The 22,172-nt window shown below is 42.3% G+C and overlaps 1 protein-coding gene across 1 annotated transcript in view; it reads left to right on the plus strand.

Moving 5' to 3' along the window:
- The window catches only part of PHF19 (PHD finger protein 19), a 62,203-nt gene that overhangs the window by 15,543 nt on the left and 24,488 nt on the right, over positions 1-22,172 (plus strand). Inside the window, exons 7-8 of the mRNA XM_089685260.1 lie at positions 3,081-3,176; positions 8,380-8,448. Of these exons, the coding sequence (XP_089541386.1) occupies positions 3,081-3,176; positions 8,380-8,448 (165 nt within the window). The remainder of the gene's footprint in view (positions 1-3,080; positions 3,177-8,379; positions 8,449-22,172) is intronic.

Below are 22,172 nucleotides of genomic sequence, written 5' to 3' on the forward strand. Positions count from 1 at the left end.
ACCTATAATGTACTGCAGATTCAACTGATGTCCCACATTTAAAATGGCAGCAGAATGGAACAAAAGTTATTTTCCAAAAGCTTTGTAAATGTCTTCTCTGCAGGAATTTAATTATTTGCCATTTTTGTGTCTTTGCTGTGTAGCCTGGATGGGTCCTTTCTATTTTAAACCTCATGTGACTGCCATTTTGGGCTAAATTGATTTGAAATTGGCAGTTGGTATTTATTCTCCTGTGGGAATGCAAAACAGAATGTTGCTGGATTTTACACAAACTCTATAAGTGGTGTTTGTATATCTGACATCTCTTGACCGTGTAGGAGACATTGGAAGGGGAGTGTGGTATGTTGGCTTTAGCACCTGATAATTCGCTCATTTTTTTGTAGAGTGTAGCACCAGAAATTTCAACATAACCTTTTTATCGTGTGGTATTCACCTTTTAATCCTCAAGCCTGTAATTGTCACTGACCCCCTTAACCTAAAACTAACATATCTTGGGTGAAATGTATAGCTGCTAGCACACCAGATGTCGTGATAAAACCTTTGGTGCTCTTATATGTAATATAATGGATATAAACTCCTCTATATGAAGTATTTTGTGTGTTTAATGAGCTGTCAGTGTTTAGTATAAATCTTGCCTTATTTCCTGTGCTGTGTCTGAGAGCCGTTTGTGATCTTTTCTGCTGTGTGTTTTTAGTGAGTTATTTCCTCTGTTTTTACATATGGTGATACTTTATACAGTGTACATGGGGAGGGGGGATATATTCCAAACATTACACTGTTATTCCTCCAACTTGTCACCCTTTGAGAATAAAAGTCAACCTCTTCGAAGATAGGTATTAACCACTTCCTGTCCGGCCGCTGTATATAACCCAGACGGTGGCAGTGCAGGGGCTGGTTGCCGTTCATAAACGGCGCCTGCCATTTTGGACTGCGCGCACTCCCCTGGGAGCGTGCGGCACCACGATCCGGTGTCCGCCAGACACGGTGGAACACCGAACACTGTACGGTACCTCTGTGTGAGGTCCCGATCATGTGATCATTGATTGGCGAATAGGTGTAAGCAAGATGTCACTTCTGACATCATTGCTTACTACGTGTGAAATCTGTGAATGATCACAGAGATCACATGGTACAAGGCTATTCAAAACAGCCTTGTACCATGTGACAAGCTGTGACCAATCACAGCTCACAGTATTTCTCAATGTCTGCAAGAATGCAGCCAGAGAGAAGGAGAAAAGATTGCTTTTATGGGTGTAAAATCAATCTGTGTAAACAAAAAAAAAAAAAAATATCACCCCCCCCACAAGTAGTACACTGTACTGCTAGGGCAGTGATGGCGAACCTATGGCACGCGTGCCAGAGCTGGCACGCAGAGCCATCTCAGTGGGCACGCCAGGAAGAAGAGGATGATGAGCGCACACTGACCGGCCATCCAGATCTCGTCCACACTGGACCCCCATCAAACTACATTTCCCACATGTCTCTGGGGCGAGGGTGGGCGTGGACGAGAGGAAGCGGCTCCAATGCGGCTCTGGCACCAGGGGTGATGTACCCGGGGATGGGCGCGGAAGAGAGGAAGAGGCTCCCACACTGCTCCCGGGCCAGGGGCAACGTGCTCAGCGTGAATGGGAATGAGCTGCCGGGTTGGAAGCCACACCAACGCTGCCAGAGGTGAGATTAACTGCTTGCAGTGTCATCCATCAGTGCCCAGCAGTGTCGCCTGTCAGTGCCCAGCAGTGCCACCCATCAATGATGCCCAGCAGTGCCATCCATCTGTGCCCAGTAGTGCCACCTGTCAGTGCTGCCCAGCAGTGCCACATGTCAGTGCCCATCAGTGCTGCCCATCAATGCTGCCCATCAGTGCCCATCAGTGCTGCCCATCAGGGCCACATGTCAGTGCCCAGCAGTATCACCCATCAGTGCCACCCATCAATGATGCCCAGCAGTGCCATCCATCAGTGCCCAGCAGTGTCGCCCGTCAGTGCTGCCCATCAGTGCCGCCCATCAATGATGCCCATCAGTGCCCAGCAGTGTCGCCTGTCAGCGCTGCCCAGCAGTGTCGCCTGTCAGCGCTGCCCAGCAGTGCCACCTGTCAGTGCCCAGCAGTGTCGCCCGTCAGTGCTGCCCATCAGTGCCACCCATCAATGATGCCCAGCAGTGCCACCGATCAGTGCCGTCTGTCAGTGCGTCCAGGTAGGCAAGTGGTTAATTGCAGTGTTGGCACTTTGAAATAAAAAAGTTGGTTTGTGTTGCAGTTTTGGGCACTCGGGCTCAAAAAGGTTCGCCATCCCTGTGCTAGGGTGACCATATGTTAAAACATAAATAATATAATAAAATAAATGTAAAAATTTGTTTCTAAATTTTTGGTTATAAACTAATTTTTTTTTGTTTTTTTTTTACTAAAATAACTGAATACATTTTTGGCCAAGATTTATGAAGAAATATTATTTGCAAAATTGTATAAACACTTTTTTTTTTTTTTTTTTTAATTTTTTTGACTTTTTCATATATATAGCAAAAAAAAAATCCCAGTGGTGAATACCACCAAAATAAAGTCTTGTCTGTCTCAAAAAAATTCATATGGGTACAGTGTTGCATGACCGCGCAATTGTCATTCAAAGTGTGATAGCGTTGAAAAATTGGCCAGGGCAGGAAGTTGGTAAGTGTCCGGTCATGAAGTGGTTAACATTTAACAAAGTACATGGTGTTATCTTGCCCCTTCCCCACGAGAGATCAGCAGCTTCAGAATTCGTTTTCAACCCCGAAGTGTAATTCCTTCTTATGAAAAGTTGTGACTATTACTACACAAACCTCAGGACCCCTTCATGTGTTGCACAGAAAAGCAAAATAGGGCATTATTGCTGTACAAATGTAATCCTCTAACTCTTCTTGTACTCAGAATCTGCTGTTTGCAGCAGCTGGAAGATGTAGAGGGATTAATCCATGTGAATGTAAAGGGAGGGTTGACGTTCAATGACCTCTGAATAAAACACAGGTCATTCATAAAAACCTATTTGTAGAGGATAAAGATGTCTGTTATTTTCTGTAAACCAATTAGAATATTTTCTTGTCTCCAACAGGTGGTACCTGAAGATGATCCAGTGTTACCGATGTCGGCAGTGGTTCCATGAAGCATGTATCCAGTGTCTGAACGAGCCCATGCTGTTTGGTGACAGGTAGTGCCTCAATTCTGAGTTATTATATGAAGCCCCCCACATGGTGTGGGAAATCTTTGGGTATTTATATGGTCTCCTGACTGCTGACACTTTGCTCAGAGCTGTTAACAGGCAGTAAATGCTTCGCTGCTGACAGCTTATTACCTTTTTTAAATTGTTCTGAAGGGGGCTGTTTCAGCAGCTTGTTTTCATTCCGCCATATCATACAGACACAAAGTTTGGAATGCGAGCTGTGTAGTAAAACAGAGGGCCTTTCTTTACCAAGAAGTCAGCAAACATTAACATGTTAGCACAAGAACTTCTGTTGGGAGATCCTAATCAAAGCTGCACATGTTGAATTGGAGCTGTACCTAAAATGCTGCTGGAATATTTAAATAAAGACTAATAATACTTGTCTTTCCTGGATTAAATGCTGCTTCTGGCTCCATGCAGTGCTGATCACACATCTGAATGTCTAGGCACTTGAAAATGTGAGCTCTGTTGATGGTAGCATCTGCCAATCCTACAATTCAGTAGAGATCATGTGACCAAATGCCTAGGCTTCACATGAGTGTCCATTACTTGAGGAAATCTGATGCAGCATTTTGTCCAGAAGAAAGCACAGCCAGCCTGCTATTAAGGCTTTTTTCATACGAACATTGGAATATGGGTCTGTTTTAATAATCTAGCTGTGCTACAGTCTGTTACTTTGTATCATTGGCTGTTACAGGCAAATGTTGACAAAATGATAGCAATGTTGAGATTACTAAACAGTCTGCCATGTATTGTAAAATAATACAACCCATGATGCTGGCTTTGTTTTATTTACTTTAAATCTGTTTAGCTTCTGATAGGTGAACAAAAATCTGACCTAACATGGATGTACAGGCATTTTTGCTGCCATTTGTCTTCCCGAATTAGTGTTTAGCTACGTTTCTGGGTGCTGCTCTGCTGTACTATATTCCCATCTGATAATTTTAAGACATTGGAGCATGTTCATCAGAAAATTTCTTTACAAACTATTTGTTTTTCTATAAAGTGTTTTTAAGTGTGTGTGTGTGTGTCTAACCCCACAACAGTAAAATCAGTCTGTATATGCAGTAAAGCATGCTTGTTATACTCACTGTGGACCTAAGGGGTTAATCCTCTGCATTGTGTAAAACGGCTGTTTGATCCTGTTAGTCACTGTGCACATGCTCAGTTTAGTGTGTCTTTTTTTTTTTTTTTTTTTTTTTCTTCCCCTTTGGGAGGGTGCATGTGATCAGCACAAGGCCAATCAGCACTGTAAAGACAGAGGGTCAGGGGTCATGCAGCCTCATAGGACTGTCAGAGGAAAATGAAAATTCCTCCTAGAAGCTTTAACCTGTGTTCGGCTGGATACTCATAGAAGTCACAAGTCTGCTATATACTGCTGATGAGAAAAGGCATTTAGCCGTTTATATTTACTAAAATAATTGCATTTCCATGGTGTGTGTACTGTGGGAGACTGGATAAAGTGAATGCAGGGTCCTGGGTTTAGTAACCCTTTATAAAAACCTGTCATTTGGAGATGCCCTGGTCCTTAAAGGAAAAAAAATATATAAACAGAGTGACTGCACCAAACGGCCCATGAAGTGTGTGTGTGTGTGTGTGTGTGTGTGTGTGTGTGTGTGTTTTCGTTCGTGTTCGTTCCTAAGCATGTTTCTAATCCCTTTGGTATATTCATAAAGCAGTCACTGTGGTGACATTCACTGCAGATAAATCAATACCTGTAATTTTAAAACAAATGCACCATAAAGGCCATAATTGCTGCTTTATAAAGATACCAATTACTGTGTATGGACTTGCTGCATCTGCTGGAAGTCCGTTTCAAGTTATATTTGTAATATTCACAAAAATGGAGTACAAAAAGTTCAGGAAATATTTGATCTAAGCTGGCTTTACTCCTTTTGGAGCCTTTACTCCTCCAATTCAGATGTTGTCTGCAAATTTGACGGCCATCAGGGCCAGCTGTCAAAATACAATAGCTGTAGCGTGAGATTCATCCATCTACGCTGTATAGTGTGGATGGAGAAATATGTCAGGCTTTTTGTTCAGCCCACAGGTTGAATGAAAAGAAAGCAATGTGTATGGCCAGCTTTGGCTTTGCTATGGTGGTGATGGGGTTTACTTTTCTAAGCACAGCTGACTTCCTGTCAGGTGAATTAATTGTTCTGCATCTCTTTGATGATTTGTTTGAAAAGCCAGAAGATTTCATTACAGCTGCACTGTCAGACAGTACTAGAAAGGGTCAAATTTTTTTTCTTTGATATGACCGATATAGGTAGATCTTAGCAGGAGGTGTGACCTCTGTTCATGCATTACTGAACTGTGGGGACCCATCTCAGTATTACTACTGAATCCATGCCCACAGTAGTGGTCTTGTTCTCATGTAGACAGAAACCCATCTCACAGATGCAAGTTTTTTGTTTGTTTGTTGGGTTTTTGTTTTTGTTTGGGTTTGTTTTGGTGTTTGGTTTTTTTGTGCACTAGGCAGATCCTGCAAATTCTCAGTAACATGCCTCCTCATAGTTACTGGCACTAATGATGCCTTAGTCCATAGACGCCAATCAAAAACCTTTTTATCTTCACTGACATGCCTACAGAAAACCGCTTACTGGCTGCTAAGAATTGGACATGGGTGTTTAAATAAAATGTAACAAACAAAGGAAACAAACTAAATATGAGAGAGAGAGAGATGCATTAACAACTCTGGGTACTGTTTACAAAAATAAAAAAATAACCTGAAGATTGTATACTTACTTTTTGCAGCCACTGTGTGCTGAGATTGCTGAGACTTTTGGTTCCATAACCTGTCTGATCTCCTAGGAAATGTCCATCTGCTACCTTTTTGGTGTACTAAGCCTACCTAAAATTCAAGCAGCATCAAGTAATTTTTCATTTTGTTGGATTTTATTTTGCGCATCCAGGCCGCTGTCCAGTGATTGTTGGCGGTCTCTGGCAGAGGGCAGCCGGGCTCAGCGCACAGTCACTTTGAAGCAATGTTTCTCAGAATGAGTTCACTGTGGTTTCCTCAGCTCAATGGCATTCTGTACATTCTTCCACATTCCTGAGAGACCAGGCAGAGGGCCTTTCACAGTAAATGAGACTTTCCCGCCTTTCCAGGGAGCAGCAAGTTCTCCACGTTAACCCGTTCAGCTCCGAAAACATGATGGCCGCCCCATGGCCCAGTGTGCTGTGGATGGCTGGAGCCTGCTGACTGGTTACAGATCTAAACTGACCCTACGAGGGGCCTCTTGGATCCCTATAAAACAGTGAAATGTAAAAACCTGTCCTGCTTCTGACAGCCTCTGTTCAAGTAGTAAATCGTTTTAATCCCCTCTGCTTCCATCTGTGTGTGGGTGACCGTAGAGAGAAGCAGAGGTGTGACATGACTTATCCACAGCAACAATTGCATGCACGTCTGTGTTTCCGCAAATCTATGGGTCCCATTACGCTTTGGTGTTCTTAGGCTACGGACAGGCATGGAGACAATGCTGTACTAGGTAACAAACAACATAATGTAATAAAAAATATTGTGATAGTAGAAACCAAGTACACAGCCTGCAGTTTGTCTGCTCATAATCTGCTCTTTCAGCCTGTGGTGAATTTTTTCTCCATAAGAATAGCATATCACTTAAATGCCTTTCTCTCCCTTATAACTATTTTATTAGGGATGCACCAATACCCTTTTTTTTCTGATCAGTGAGTATGAGTACCGGTACTTTCGGTCAAGTACTCGCCAATACCAAGTACCAATACTTTTGTGGTACGATTTGTGTCCATACGAAATGTATGGACGCTAATTGCGCCACAAAGAATAGCATGCGATTTGAACAGGAATGAGATACATGTCCAAACTGCATGCGGTTTTCCCACTGCTGCTGTGTGAATGCAGGCTTGTCATAGCCTGCGTTCACACAGGAGCAGTGTGGGAAATCTCCCTGCACCAATCCCATGCTGTCACAGAGCCCTGGTTTACTCTGGGTTCGACTTTGAAATCACTTGAAGTCGCATAATTTCAAAGCTGCATGTCAGTGTGATTTCAGGTACAACTTCATGCACAGATGTCTATGGAAGTTTTACTTGAAATTGCAAAAAATAGTGCAGGTACCTTTTTTCAAATCGGTGCAGCACCGCAACGTTGGATTCGCACCGCTTTGATCAGTTCCATTGCTGATAATAGGGTGCAAGTTGTGCTGCAATTTGAAACTGTCAGGTCGCATGATAAGTCACACTGGTGGGAACCAGAGCAGAAGGAAAAGCTGCTTCACTGGTTTGGGGATTTTAAATTCCTGTGGCTTTCTCTCCTCTCCTTGCAGGGATTACAGTACAGGCTAGGCGGCTTCTGGTTGGTCAGCACCATCATGGTCAAAAGCAGTCTAGCCCATACTGTCATCCCTGCACGGAGAGGAGAGAAAGCCATGGGAATTTAAAATCCCCAGACCTGTGAAGCGGCTTTTCCTTCTGTGACAGCATGGGATCGGTGCAGGGAGGTTTCCCGCACTGCTCCAGTGTGAATTCTGGCTATGATGAGCCTGGGTATAAACAGGAACAGTGGTGAAACCACATGCAATGTGGACAGGAATCGAATTCCTGTTCAAATTGCATGCTATTCTTTGCGGTGTAATTTTGCTTCCATACATTTTGTATGAATGCAAATCGCACTGCGAAGTATCGGTTTTGGATATCAGGAGCATTTTCACAAGTACAAGTATTTGTGAATATACTCGGTATCGGCACTGATATCGGTGCATCACTATTTTTTTTTTTTTTTTAATTTTATAGTGCAGTGAAATTGAATTTAGTCTAGGTTCACACCTATGCAGGTTGCGTTTGATGCATTGCGTTTTGATGCGTTTTTTGGGTTTTTTTTGTTTTTTTTCTTGTTGCTAGGCAGATTTTAAATGCAAAATGCCGCAAAAACGCAATACATGCTTTTCTGCAACGTTCCCATTTGAAGTCTATAGAAATAAAAATGCAGCGTTGTGTTAAAGTCCCTGACGCTTTCCAAAAAACACACCGGGTGAAAACGTGGAGATGTGAACCTGTCCCATAGGAAATGGACTTTACTGCGTTTCTGCAAAAAATGTTGTTTATATATGTATACATTTTTGTTCATGCAGTTGTGATATTACATAGATGTTACACTTTTGCAACATTAGTCTCACTGTAGTTGTTTGTGTTCTCTTTTTTTCCCTGCCAGATTTTTTATATTTTTTTGTTCCGTTTGCAATCAAGGTATGGAGTTTATAAAGCGGCTTCCTCTGAGATGGTAAGAGTCCTGTAACCCAACACTTTTTTGCATAAAATTGTGTGGTATGTATGTGTTTTGTGTGTGGCTCCCCTGTACACCTGGACAGGAGGGCCAACATATAGAGGAACTGATCCCATTAATTTTCCTCTTGCAGCCACTGAACGCCTCCTTCTTCTAGTCTCCCTCCTGCAGGTATTCGGTGTCTGTAGGAGGAAAATGGGAGGGGATCTGGGTTCCTCTATGTCACCCCTGCTATCCAGGTCCTGCTGCCCTCGGGCCCATTTGTACTGTGTCAGGATGGAGAGAGGGAAAGAGGTTGCGAAGTGTCATTTACCAGCCCTTTCCTTTTCTGAAAGAACAGAGTCAGTGATTGGTAAAAAAAAATGATTGTGTGATCGGTGTGTGTATTATACACATACACACCAAATTGTACTAATAACCGTGTAACAGTTTCTGTGCCTTTTTTGAGTACTATTGTGCAGCATCTAAATCTGTGCAGTTTGAAATTTTAAAACAAAACTGGTAATTTTACACTTTGAACACGGTATAGATTTTGCACTGCAGAACAATGTTTGATAATGATCTACTACACTGTGGTCTGGTTTCACATGAGACTGAATTGATTTTATTTAATCTTGTGGAAAGAGATTAGTATAGAACTAAGATGTTCTATGGCAGCCGTCTTGTTACTCTCCTGTGCTGTGGGTAACATAGCAGCAGGTGTGAAGTGGCTTGTTTCCACCTGTGAACATGCACCAGTAATTTTGTCTTGGAGCAGAAGTGGTGTAAGCACAGATTGTTCTGGCCCCGGGGCTCTGCAAAGTGCTTGCTGCCAATTCAGTTCGTGTAAAGTGTTATTAGTTGAAATATGACAAGTTGACGGGTCTATGCAGTCCCTGGATGAAAGTGATTATTGTAAACACATCGAATCCTTCACTTACCTGTGCACTGATTCTGCATGCTGCAGCCTGGCTGCATTACACTGTGATACAAAGGCAAATTATTAAAACTTACAGACAAGTTTCCAGAGACACAAGCTTCGGTATCTCACAATACGGATATTGGTATGGTCCTGTGCATGTTGTTCATGTTCTGCTCTCCTCTTATATGGAACTTATAGATATGACATTAAAAATCCCAGCATACCTACTACCATCTGCTAAAACAAAGTTAGGATCTATGTCTATGGGCTTTTGCTCACTTTAAATGGGTTATGCATTCCCATACAGCTCTTGACACAAGCCCTAATGATGACAAAGGGATTTTTTACTCCCTGTAAAATTGTCTTGTAGTTCAATGAGTGACAGAGTGTATTTAAATCCATTTGGTTCTACTGCCACCAGGAGGATTGAACACTGGCAAACAAAAGTTGTAGGCCAGCCCATGCTAGAGGCTACTACCAACATACACGTTTTGTGTAGAAGAAGAAAAAAAAAAAAAACGTACCAAGGGCATGATAATTAAAACAGAGGAGTGAGATCTGTGTCCATCAGTGGCCCCATAAAAAAAGATTTTACTAGGAGTAGGATTTTTAGGATTTTACTATGGGTACAAAAATCCTATTTTCGTTTTTGTTCATTGAGTAACGCAGGATATCTTAAAAAGAGAAGGTGGCACTGCTCCATGTAGGCTCACCACTCCCACACGCCAGAATCCAGTGTGTGTGCTGGTCTAGTTTGCACACTTGTGCTATAGATCAAAGGAAAGTCCGGGAGATCGCACTAAAGCACATATCCACTTTATTGTATAGAAAAGCAGCTTAAAAACACCATACTGTATGCCAGTGAGGAAAAAAAGATCTACACTTATCATGCTAACCTCAGTGCTTAGTCATAACCCACAACAGGAATGCAAACATCTATATATGGGGAAGTACTGTATAGCCCAGCAATGGGCAAACTACGGCCCGGCGGACCTTTTAATCCGCCCCGCGGAGCTAGGCTCCCGCTAGGCTCCTCTCACAGTCCGCCCTGAACAAAAATCTGTCTCCTATGAGGATCTGTCCCCCTCGACGTATCTGCGCATGTGCCGGAGATCGCGGATCGGCTGCTAATGCCTGAAACTGGCACATGCGCAGATACGTCAAGGGGGACAGATCCTCGTAGGAGACAGATTTTCATGCTACACCGGAACGGCGAGAGGTCCGCGCGGAGCAAAGGTAAGTGAATTGACACAGGGGGGACTTGGGGACTTAATAGGGGGGATAAATTACTATAGGGGGGATGAATTACTATAGGGGGGGTGAATTACTATAGGGGGGGTGAATTACTATAGGGGGGGTGAATTACTCTATGGGGGATGAATTACTATGCTTACTATGGGGGAATATTACTATACTTACTATGGATGACACATACACATCATTCATCTACTCTTGGTCCGGCCCCCGGGTCCAATATATGAACCCATTGCGGCCCTCAAGTCAAAAAGTTTGCCCACCCCTGGTATAGCACAATTATCAGTAGCAGTTGTTGCCATATTAACCCTTGTGGCCACCACCCATAGACTGATGCATCACCCTCTCTAAAAATGATACACTAGACAATGTCAAAACTATACACCAAAAAACAAACAAATCTGAGAATTGTTAAAATACAAAACTGTAAAAGAATCATTTGTGGTCACAAAACCAAGCATGACATAGTTGTACAGAGTGTTAGACATTTGTTTTAGACACACGTTTGTGTATTGTTAGAGGAGACTGTTTTGGGTCCACCGTAAGTGGAAAGTAATTTTAGGATCAAAAGGTTTATCAATTGCAATACCACACATCCTATATATTTAATTACTTGTGAAATTTGTCATATACGATATGTGGGTAGCACCACTAGAAGACTACGTGATCACCTCTGTGATAATGTTTGTGATCAAAAAGTCTTTTCACAAATGTAGCTTGTCACTTTAACGAGCATCTTGGGGATGATCACACCGCATTACAGATTCATGTAATTGTAAAAGTGATCCGGCCAAAAAGAGGGGAGACACATTCAGACTCTTGTGTAAAAAGGAGATCTGTTGGATTTTTCATGCTGGTACAGGGATCCCTAAGGGGTTAAACTTTGAATGGAACCTCACGCACTTTTATGTTGTGTGTGTTTTGTCAAGGCACCCTTTTAAAATTTTGATAAATCTTGAGGCACCCTTTAACCACAAGCCTACAGGGCACTTATACCCCCTTCCTGCTCAGGCCAATTTCCAGCTTTCAGCGCTGTTGCACTTTGACAATTGTGCGGTCATGCAACACTGTTCCCATATGAAATTTTTATCTTTTTTTTTTTTTGTGACAGAGCTTTATTTTGGTGGTATTTAATCAACTCTGGGTTTTTTATTTTTTCTTAAACCAAAAACCACAGAATTTTGAAAAAAAAAATTTTTTTTCTTAGTTTTTGTTATAAAATTTTATAAAGAAGTGATTTTTCTCCTTCACTGATGTGCGCTAATGAGGCTGCAGTGATGGGCACTGATGGGTGGCACTGACTGGCACTGATGGGTGACACTGAAAGGCAGCTCAGATGGGCACTGATATGTGGCATTGATGTGCACTGATAGGCACTGATATGTGGCACTGATGAGCACTGACAGCTGGCACTGATGAGCACTGACAGGTGGCACTGCTGGGGCTACACTGATCATCAATGCTCTGATGATCAGTGTAGATGTCCCCTCCGCGGAATGCCGATGACCGGCTCTCCTCTCCTCTTGAGCTGTCAGCGTGACAGCTCGAGAGGAGAGAAATGGCGATAATCGACATTAACGTGTTTACATGTGATCAGCTGTGATTGGACACAGCTGATCATATGACCAAGCCGACATCTTCGGCTCTTTCTGTGGATTGGTGATCCGCTGTGTCTGAGGGACACAGCGCACCACCGATCGCCGCGCTCCGGGAGCCGCGCATGTGCGGTGAGAATGGGAGGACATCATATGACATCCTCCCAGAATGTGAGAACCACCTTGCGTCCGTCATATTACTATATGGCGGGCGGGAGGTGGTTAAAATTCTGGACAGTCTCAAGGCACCCCATTCTAAAATGTAAAAATCTATTTTAATAGTTTTACTTAAAGTGTTACTAAACCCACAACAGTAAAATCAGTCTGTATATGCACTAAAGCATGATTGCTATACGCACTAAGGGGTTAATCCTTTGCATTGTGTAAAAAGGCTGTTTTGATTCTTTCTTCTCTGCCCCTTGTCTTGTTGAAATGACCACCTGATGCAGAATGAACCCATGGTCACATGCTCAGTTCGGTGTTTATTGCTAGAGAGGTTTTGTTGTGTGTGGATTTTGTTTTGTTTTTTTTTTTTTTTTTTTTTTTTTTTTTTTCTTGGGCGGGTGCATGTGATTAGCACAGGACCAATCAGCACTGTCCAGACAGAGGGTCAGGGGTTTCCCATCCTCCTAGAGCAGAAAAAAAACCTCCTCCTACAAGCTTTAACCAGTGCTCTGCTGAAGTCACAAGACTGCTCTAACTGCTGATGAGAAAAGGTATTTAGCGGTTTATATTTACTAAAATAATTGCATTTCCATGTTTTGTGTACTGTGGGAGACTAGATATAGTGAATGCAGGGTCATAGGTTTAGTATCCCTTTAATGTAACCATACCCACACGTGTAGGACACCCAAAGTTAGAGGGGGTTTATTCTTCTAAGGCAAGCACACTTTTGCACACGTATACTCAGTAGTATTCCATTGTTTCTCTTCTCCCTCAGTTTCTCTCTCACTCAGCTAATGTGATCCCATTACTGTTAGAGAGGGGCAGGGGAGGGTCAAATAAGGATGCCATGTACCTACAAATTTTTCATTGTGCGCCATTACAACCTTTTAGCTGCCAGCCTCCTAACAACCAATGATGCCATCAGTTGATATGGAGGATGTTGGTCACCTGCTGTTTTTTAGCTGCTTTTCTATATAATAAATTGGATATGTGCTTTAGTGTGGCCTCCCAGACATTCCTTTTTTTTTTTTGATCTACAGCAGTGGTCTCCAAACTGCGGCCCTTGTTTGTCTTTATCTGGCCCTTGGGGCACTATTCTTCAAACTGACACCAACACTGGGGCACCATTTCTACCATTGAAACAAATAATGGTTCACCATTCCTCCTAATGATACCAACAGTGGAGCACTATTCCTCCTCCCAATACCATATGTGGCAATTTTTAATCCCACTGATGCCAGGAAAATTTCTGTTCCTGCTGGTCACAGTCCAGCCCCTCTAAATTCTGAAGGACAATAAACTGGCCCTTTTGTTTAGAAAGTTTTTGGAGACCCCTGATCTACAGCACAGGATATCTTAAACTTTTTATGGAAGTCCAAAAGCAGTCCTATAGAGGGTAGGCCACACAGCAAACAACCGCTAATAGACCCCAGAAAATAACAAAAGCTAAGAATTGCCTGCAGCTCAAAGTGCCATGTGAAGGATCTTGTGCTTAAATCTGACATTAGAAACTACAACATCCACCTAGTAAAACTTGGAGAACAGATGATCAGGTGGCAGCCTTTCAAATCTGGGAAATCGAAACTTGATGCAGAAAAGACCAAGAAGTACTTACTGATTTAGTAGGATTGCCCCTTGACAGGAAAGTGTGGAACCCAATGCTTGAGACCATAAGATTAAATAATGATCTGTCTAAGCCACCTAGAGATGGTGGAACAAGAAGCTGGAGCATTAATTTAGAGTCCATTTGGGATGACAAAAAAGGGAACGGGGCCTTCTGAAATCAGCCGTGGCTGAGAGCTAGACTTGCACAGCCTGAAATACAGCCAAACAATGGATGTAAAATTCCCTTTGCTGAACTGGAGCTATACAGAGGGACAGAAAAACAATGCCCTAGCTGAGGTGAAAGGCAGAAACTTGGGCAGGGAGGAAGTCCTGGGCTTCAACACCATATTTTCCCTATCCAAAACTAAAAAGGGTTGCTTGAAGGATAAGGTTGCCAGGTTCAACATCCATATGAGCCAATCTGAAGCAATGAGGATCACCGGAATGCCCTCTATCTTGATATTGGAAGTAGACAAGGAAGAAGTTGCAGGGGAGTATAAGCATAGATCAATGTGTAATATTCCAGTGGAGCCAGGAGAGCATTCACTGCTTCCCTTGAGGATCCATGTACCTGGAGGCAAACCTGTCCAGTTTGCTGTTGAACGTGGATGCCAAGAGGTCCACATCTGGTGCTCCACACACACTATGCAGGCCCTGGAACACCTCTGGGTACAGGGACCACTCACCTAGGCCTATTGTGTAGATCCTCCAAAAGACTGGAAGGATTGACTTCCCTGCATCAATGCCTGATTTCTGAGCCGCCAGGCCATGAACAACCTAATCTTTGGTGATTAGACAAATCAATCTGTACAGAGACTGAATCAACTCAATTAACAAGGACAGTTTGCTGTGTTGTGTTGTAAAGGTTTGGAATGAAAGTGGGCAAATTGGACTAACACTAAGTGGCTACCATCAGACCTAGGACTTCAATTCAAAAGCAGAGGGTCGGACAGCTCCTGAATGGGATAGTACAAACCAGAGACTGGAGTGTTTAAATTTTCTCTGTGGAAGGAACACTTTGGTATGAGTTGTCTAAGACTAGATCCAGATACACATGCTGATGAATTGGTTCCAGTAACTATTTCTGAATGTTTAAAATCTATCTGAATCACGGAATCACTGACTTCTGTATGGTCAATTTCACATTATCTAAAAGAGCCATTGCACACGATTTCTTCAACGTGAGGTCATCCAAGTGTCCCACAATAGGAAAAGAACACAGCAGGGCTAGTACAGGGGCCAGAACCTTGTTGAAGTGCAGATGAGAGGCTACAAGCTGGGAAAATGGGAATATGCCCTCAGAAGCCAGCAAATCTCCCTGGTATTTTGTTGATTCCATGCAGATATTTTGGACTTGAATGAGTGAGTACATTCAAAGCTTTGAGATCAAGAATTAGGTGAATGCCCCATTTGGGTCTGGGAACAGTGAACAGATCTGCATAAAACCCCCTGAAACTGTTTTGCCATAGGAACTGAGTCAACGGCCCCGTGATCCAGAAAAGCTGAGACAGCTTGCTGGAGATCTGATAAGCTGTGCAGTGGCATTGGTAGGTTGGAGGTAAGAAACTGCGGGAGCAGGGAACGAAACTCCAGTTTGTAGCCCTGATATACAATCTCCTACACCAAAGCCAAGCTTGGGGTGGTTTCAACAATAGGGGTCAAGGGAACATTTTTTTTTTTTTTTTTTTTTTTAAATTGACTGAGCAGATTTTTCAGTCTGTTCTATGGGCTTCTTCCGTTGGGGAAGATGGATGCTCTTACCACCAGTAGCATTTTTACACAAGGGTTCTGCAATCCCTTATGTGTATGCATTGACCTGAAACCCAAGAAATAACATGGGAGGCTGCTAGGAAACGGTCACAACAAAATTTAATACTAAAGTAATACGCTCCATCTCTTCTGTAAGCAAAGTATCAACCTCAGCAACAGTTAGATTTTGACCTGTTGGACATGGTGTGGCAAAATGAGACCACAGCTAAGATCAAATGAAGAGGAGAGCCTACCAGCGAGAATTGAGCTATTTGAAAGGGCTTCTAAATTCTTATTAGTTTGGTCTCTTGAAGACAGGTGCATCTTCTACCAGAATAAGTGCCTTGTTAAGATGGAGCACTGGGGGATCCACAGTGGTAATAGACCACTTAGGCACAAAATGGATACAAGGTTAATAAATGTTTAGGATCCGTTCACACTACTGTGTAATTGCTCGACTGATCCGAATTCTCTGTAAAGAATTGCTGGTTGCTAATTAGCTGATGACTCATCAGCTATCAGTGGGGTTCCCCACTGACAGCTGTATGTTTTTAGAAGGGGAAAAAAATAAAAAATCCCAGCAGTTAACTTGCGTCAGGGTCCCAAAGCACACCGTCCATGTTAAGGGCATGTGGCCTGGTATAGGCCCTAAAGGGCCTAGTACGGATAAGGGGGGCACGTATTAATAATACAAAAAAAAGTGTGTATTTTTTTAATGTTGGATCCAAATCACATCAATATAGATGAGGATCCGACTCGGAGGCGACTTCCAGTAAAGTCTATGGGCAGAAGTCGCCTTGAAGTAATACAGGAACCTTTTCTAAAATTGGAGCGACTTCAGTAGTGCTAATTGACGAAGATGGAATTTCACATGTGCAACTTTGCGTCTCAAGTCAGATCCCAAGTTGCTGCAGTGTGAACTGAGCCTTAGGGGGAGCGAGAGCTTATAAGGATGTTTCCAATCTACATAGAGCAAGAGTTGTTTAAAATGGGTGCAAATCATAAAAATCCCTTAGGTTGCAAATATTTTAACAACCCCAGACTGGAGATGGCACTGGTAGAAATGGGTTGATCCTCTAGTTTCAGAGTAGTGCATCTTGCATCAGTAATGGCCAACACCGTTTCCTTTTAATCTTGGAAAAATAACAAAATTAGTAATAAGTAGACTGCTTCTGTGAGAAAGGGAAAAGACAAAAGACTGGAATGACTCAGACAACTGGACAGTGGGTTGGAAGCCACTAAGAATTGAATGATTTGTGTCATGAAATCTTGCCTGACCATAGTATAAACCTCAGCTGAGAAGGGAAAAGGTTCAGCCATACCCATCCAAGCCAAGTTGGTCTACAAGGATGGAGCAGACTCTAAAAGCCGGGAATATCCTGATTCCAAGCTGCAGCTATTGGTATTATCCGTAGCTGTGCCCCAGAACTGCTAATAGCATGTCAGCTGGGAGCACCTGGTACAATCGCACTGTTTGCAAACCCACCCCAGCCCCCCTGCCTCCCCTCTCATGTCCGGAATCAGACCTGCTGCAGCCAGTGGCAGGAAGACAATGCATAGTTCCTGGTTAAGATGAGTCCCCAGGTACTTGATAAACCTGGACAGCTTGAATCGGGTGAGGCTCAGATGGCTGAAGTGACCAAAAGTCAGTATAGTAGAACAAAAAGAATGGATTGAAGTTCCACATGGCTGTTTTTCAAGCAGCTGTAAGGCAAGAAACTGTATGGAGCATTGCACTAGAACCCCACCCCACAGCAGGTGATTTCGGTGCTCAGTACCACAGTGTTGACCCCTTCAGCAGTAAGACCAGCAGGGACCTGAAATAAATCCCCATTAATATTTACAGCCCGACTACAGCTCAACGTAACCTCGTCTTTTGACCTAACACAATGGACACACACTTCCACTCACTCCAATGGTAATATCCTTGACCTCCCCAACACCCCTTTTCCTCTCTGATCACAAGCTCATCAATTTCACAGTATCCTCGTCTCCAACCACCTAACCCTCCAAACAGCAAATAATTACTTGTAGAAATCTTCTCCACTTTAACCCTTCTCTTCTGCTACTGACCACCTCTGACAAAATATCTCTCCTTTCCTGCCCTAACCTAGCCACCTCTGTCTACAACAATTCACTTTTCATCCTCACTGGATATACTTTCTCCTCTAACCACACGAAGAATCGGGCCCCGACTTTTACAACCTTGGCAAACTGAGAGGACCAGAAATCTCAACGATTGGCATAAAACCAAATCCCTGCAGGACTTTATATAAATCTGTCCTCCTAAAATACAATTCCTACCTCCATGCTGCCAAACAAGCCTACTTCGTCTCTTAATACCTTGTCATCCAGTCCTCATTGGCTCTTCTCTACCTTTTTAACTCTGCTTTATCCTTTACCCACTAATTCACTGACTGCCCAAGAGATTGACAAGCACTTCAAAAACAAGATTGATGCAATACATGAGGACACATCCACTATACAGATATCTTCCCCACTTAGAATACTATGGTCACCCTCTTCTTCTATCCTATGCTCTCACATCTTCAATCTCTCCCTATCTAGTGGCACCTCCCCCCCCCCCCTTAAAGCATGCACAGACCATTCCCATATTTAAAAAGCCCTCCCTGCACCCTGCCAACCTGAACAACTTAAGACTCATTTCGCTGCTCCCATTCACCTCTAAACTTTTAGAATGCTTTGTCTACAATCGTCTTAGCTCCTACCTCACTGTAAACAACCTTGTTGACCCGTTAGTCTGGCTTTCGCTTACAGCACTGCACAGAAACTGCCCTACTAAAACTCACTAACGATTTGCTAACTGCTAAAACCAATGGCCACTACCCTGTGCTCTTACTAGACCTCTCTGCAGCCTTTGATACTGTTGCCCACCCACTCCTTCTCAAACTCCATTTCCTTTGGCCTCCAAGATTCTGCTCTCTCCTGGTTCTCCTACCCACCACAGCGCTCCTTCAGTAATTTCTGTAGGGGTCCCTCAGTGCTCTGTTCTTGCACCCCTTCTCTATCTAAACCATCTCTCTTGGTCACCTGTTAATCTCTCACGACTTCCAATGCTATCTCTATGCCGATGACACCCAAATCTGTCTCTCTACTCCTCACCTCACTCCTTCAGTTTCCTCTTACATTACCAACTTACTGACCTATACTATATTTGCCAAACGTATTGGGCCGCCTGCCTTTACACGCACATGAACTTTAATGGCATCTTAAGTGAATCTGTCGTGGCCTAAAAATGTTTGTACCATGCTGAAAAATGAGAATGTCATTACAGTACAAAAGTTCTCGAATGACGAAAAAAATTTCCTGTGCAAGTAGCTATATTCCATCGTAGATCGTTGTTTCTGCTCATAATTACATGGCATCCCAGTCTTAGTCCGTAGGGTTCAATATTGAATTGGCCCATCCTTTGCAGTTATACCAGCTTCAACTCTTCTGGGAAGTCTGTCCACAAAGTACATTTGTGAGGTCAGGCACTGATGTCGGATGAGAAGACCTGGCTCACAGTGTCCGATCTAATTCATCCTAAAGGTGTTCTTTTTTTTTTTTTTTTTTATTTAAATATTTATTAATAATTTGCACAGAAATAACAATAGAAAAAAAAGATAACAAAAAGACATTTTCATCTCTATCATCATAAATATACGATTATTTCTTATAGTTTTAATAACCCCCCTCTTAAAACCTTGACCCCTCCCACCCCCCGCTCTGCATTTCCTTATCTTGTATCCAAAGCAAGCATATCCTACACAATTATTCTCTATGACGTTCTACTTTTCACTTTCTCCTACTTGTTACAAAATTTTTCCCATCTCGCGAGATATATCTCCAGCTTGTCTTCCTGTATATAATATATCCTCTCCATCTCCCTAGTCCAGTTTACTCTCTCTATCCATTCCTCCTCTTTCGGTATTTCTTTTTTCTTCCAATATTTGGGGATCAGGCTTTTTGCTGCGTTCAAATAGTACCCTAAACCTAATTTCTTATATTTACTAATTGATATTTCTGAACTATGTAACAGGCACATCCCAGGGTCTAAACCGATGTTCATTTCAATGATGTTCTCTATTAGATATATTATTTTTTTCCAGAATATTTGAATCTTTGGACATTCCCACCAAATATGATAAATTGTCCCCACTTCCCCACACTCTCGCCAACACCACTGTGATTTCTCCGCACTTATCTTACCCTCCACACTCGGAACAATGTGCCATCTTGTCAAACATTTATAATTTAATTCCACATCCCTCAAACTTACATTTCCGTGAACTAAACTATTTATTTTCTTCTGTTTTCCTTCATCTAATACTACCCCCATATCTCTTTCCCAATTCACAATGTGCAATGGTTTAATATTTGTGCCTAAAATCTGTGAGAATTCCATATACTTTAGCTATTCCATGTTTCCCATCACCCCGTGTATCCAACAACCTTTCAAACAAATTCCAATCCTCTTTCATTCTCAGGGGTTTTTTAAGATTTCCCCAAAAACGTTTTAATTGATAGTATCGCCACTCATCCAGCCTTGTGAAAATATTTCCCTTTTCCTTTTCCAGCTCTTTAAAGGTCTTCAATTTCCCATCCCCCATTATATCTCTAAGTTGGACATCCTCCTTTATAAACCATCTACCTGTTATCTCTTCTCTACCTGGTGGAAAAAATGAGGAGGAGGAGAGAGACTCTCAGGGAGAAGAAAGTTGAGTTCCTGTCTGCCCCCAGGGAGAGTAGCTTGGACATGTCACCCTCCTAGGAGCACCTGGGCCACGACTGCAGGGATTGGGGCACAAGAACGGAGCGGCCATATTGGTGTTCCCCTGTGATTCATGTGATACACCTATGGGATGAGGTGGAAAGTCTGTGTAACCAGGGAGAAAATTGTGAGTACAACCAATATACAATAGAAGTGGCCTATAATAAACAATATTACACTATGGGAGCTCTGTTTTATGTCCTATATGACGTATGAGTGGAGGAGAAGTGGAGACCCTGTGATCCCCTGCTGAGCTACCGAAGGAGAAAGATTGGCCATAGAGGAGATTAAGTAGCCTTTTGGCCCCTTGAGGGTCAGTGCGGGGAGGTGAGCAGGCACTGCTGCCATTTGAGGATTTGTGTGTGTGTGTGCGCACTAGAAGTGAAGACCACGTTTTTTCACAAGCTACACCTGCATGGACTTTATTTATTTATATATATATGTTATATGTATATACATTTTTGGTATATGCACGTAGAAAAGTTTTTTTATACTCTTGTTCACTTTTTGAGTTTGTGATCATTTGTTCACTTAATGAGCACTTTTTTATTTATTTATATTCTTCTGTGAATGAGAAGAAGTTTTTATTGGAGGTATTAGATTATTCATCACTGGTGTGTTTATATTTATTTATATATCTATTTAGCATTTCTCACTGATATATTAAGTATTCAGTTTTGTTTCCAGTTATATACACCATTGGTTGGCATGTTCCAGTGATTTACAAGGAATTATTACACTAAAGCACTTATATTCACTGACGGCACCTAATATATGTATTTATTTATTTAATTTAGCGCTTCACTGTTTAAGATATATATTATTGGTTACTGAATGGTTACGTTTTAAGTGACAGCAGCTGTTTCAGATAGGGATTGTGCCTATATTGAGCGCAGGAGGATACTTTAATACCATATCCTTTAACAACCCACTAATTTTTTCTCTTCTTTCTCTTTTTTTTCTTGCCCCAATTGCAATCAAAATTCCTCTTTTATATATGACTTGTGAGCCTCCCATACTGTTGCCTTAGACACATCCTCTGTCTCATTCTCTTTAAAGAATCTCTCAATTTCCTTCCCAATCCTCTGTGCATCATCCTTGTCCATGAGAAGTGCTTCATTCAGCCTCCAACCTACCCCTTCTGTTCTCCTCTTTCCCCATCCCATCCTCAATACAACAGGGGCATGATCCGAAAGCGTCATTACTCCTATATCTGCTTTAACCATTGAGTCTATAAAGTGATGTTCTATCAATATATAGTCCAACCTTGAATATATCTGATGTGCATTTGAGAAGAATGTGTAGTCTCTATCTTTCATATGTAAGATTCTCCATGAATCTACCAATTGGCACCCATGGATCACCTTTTTTAATAGTCTCAGAGATCTACTCCCCTCTCGTTGCACATTAGAATTTGTATCAATTTGTGGATCCATACAAAAATTAAAATCTCCCGCCACTATTATACAACCCTCTTTAAAATCCATCAACTTTTTTAACACACCCTTCAAGTACTCCTCTGGTTTTTTATTTGGACAGTATATATTAGCTACTGTGCACTCCACCCCTTGTATTTTACCCTTCAAAAACAAATATCTTCCCTCTGGGTCCACTTTTCTGTCCTTCAATTCAAATCTTATATTTTTTCTGAACCCTATTGCAACCCCTTTAGCTCTCT

This window comes from Staurois parvus, unplaced genomic scaffold (genome assembly GCF_062004578.1).
Source record: "Staurois parvus isolate SC_StPar_1 unplaced genomic scaffold, SC_StPar_1.0 ptg000365l, whole genome shotgun sequence".
NCBI lineage: Eukaryota > Metazoa > Chordata > Amphibia > Anura > Ranidae > Staurois > Staurois parvus.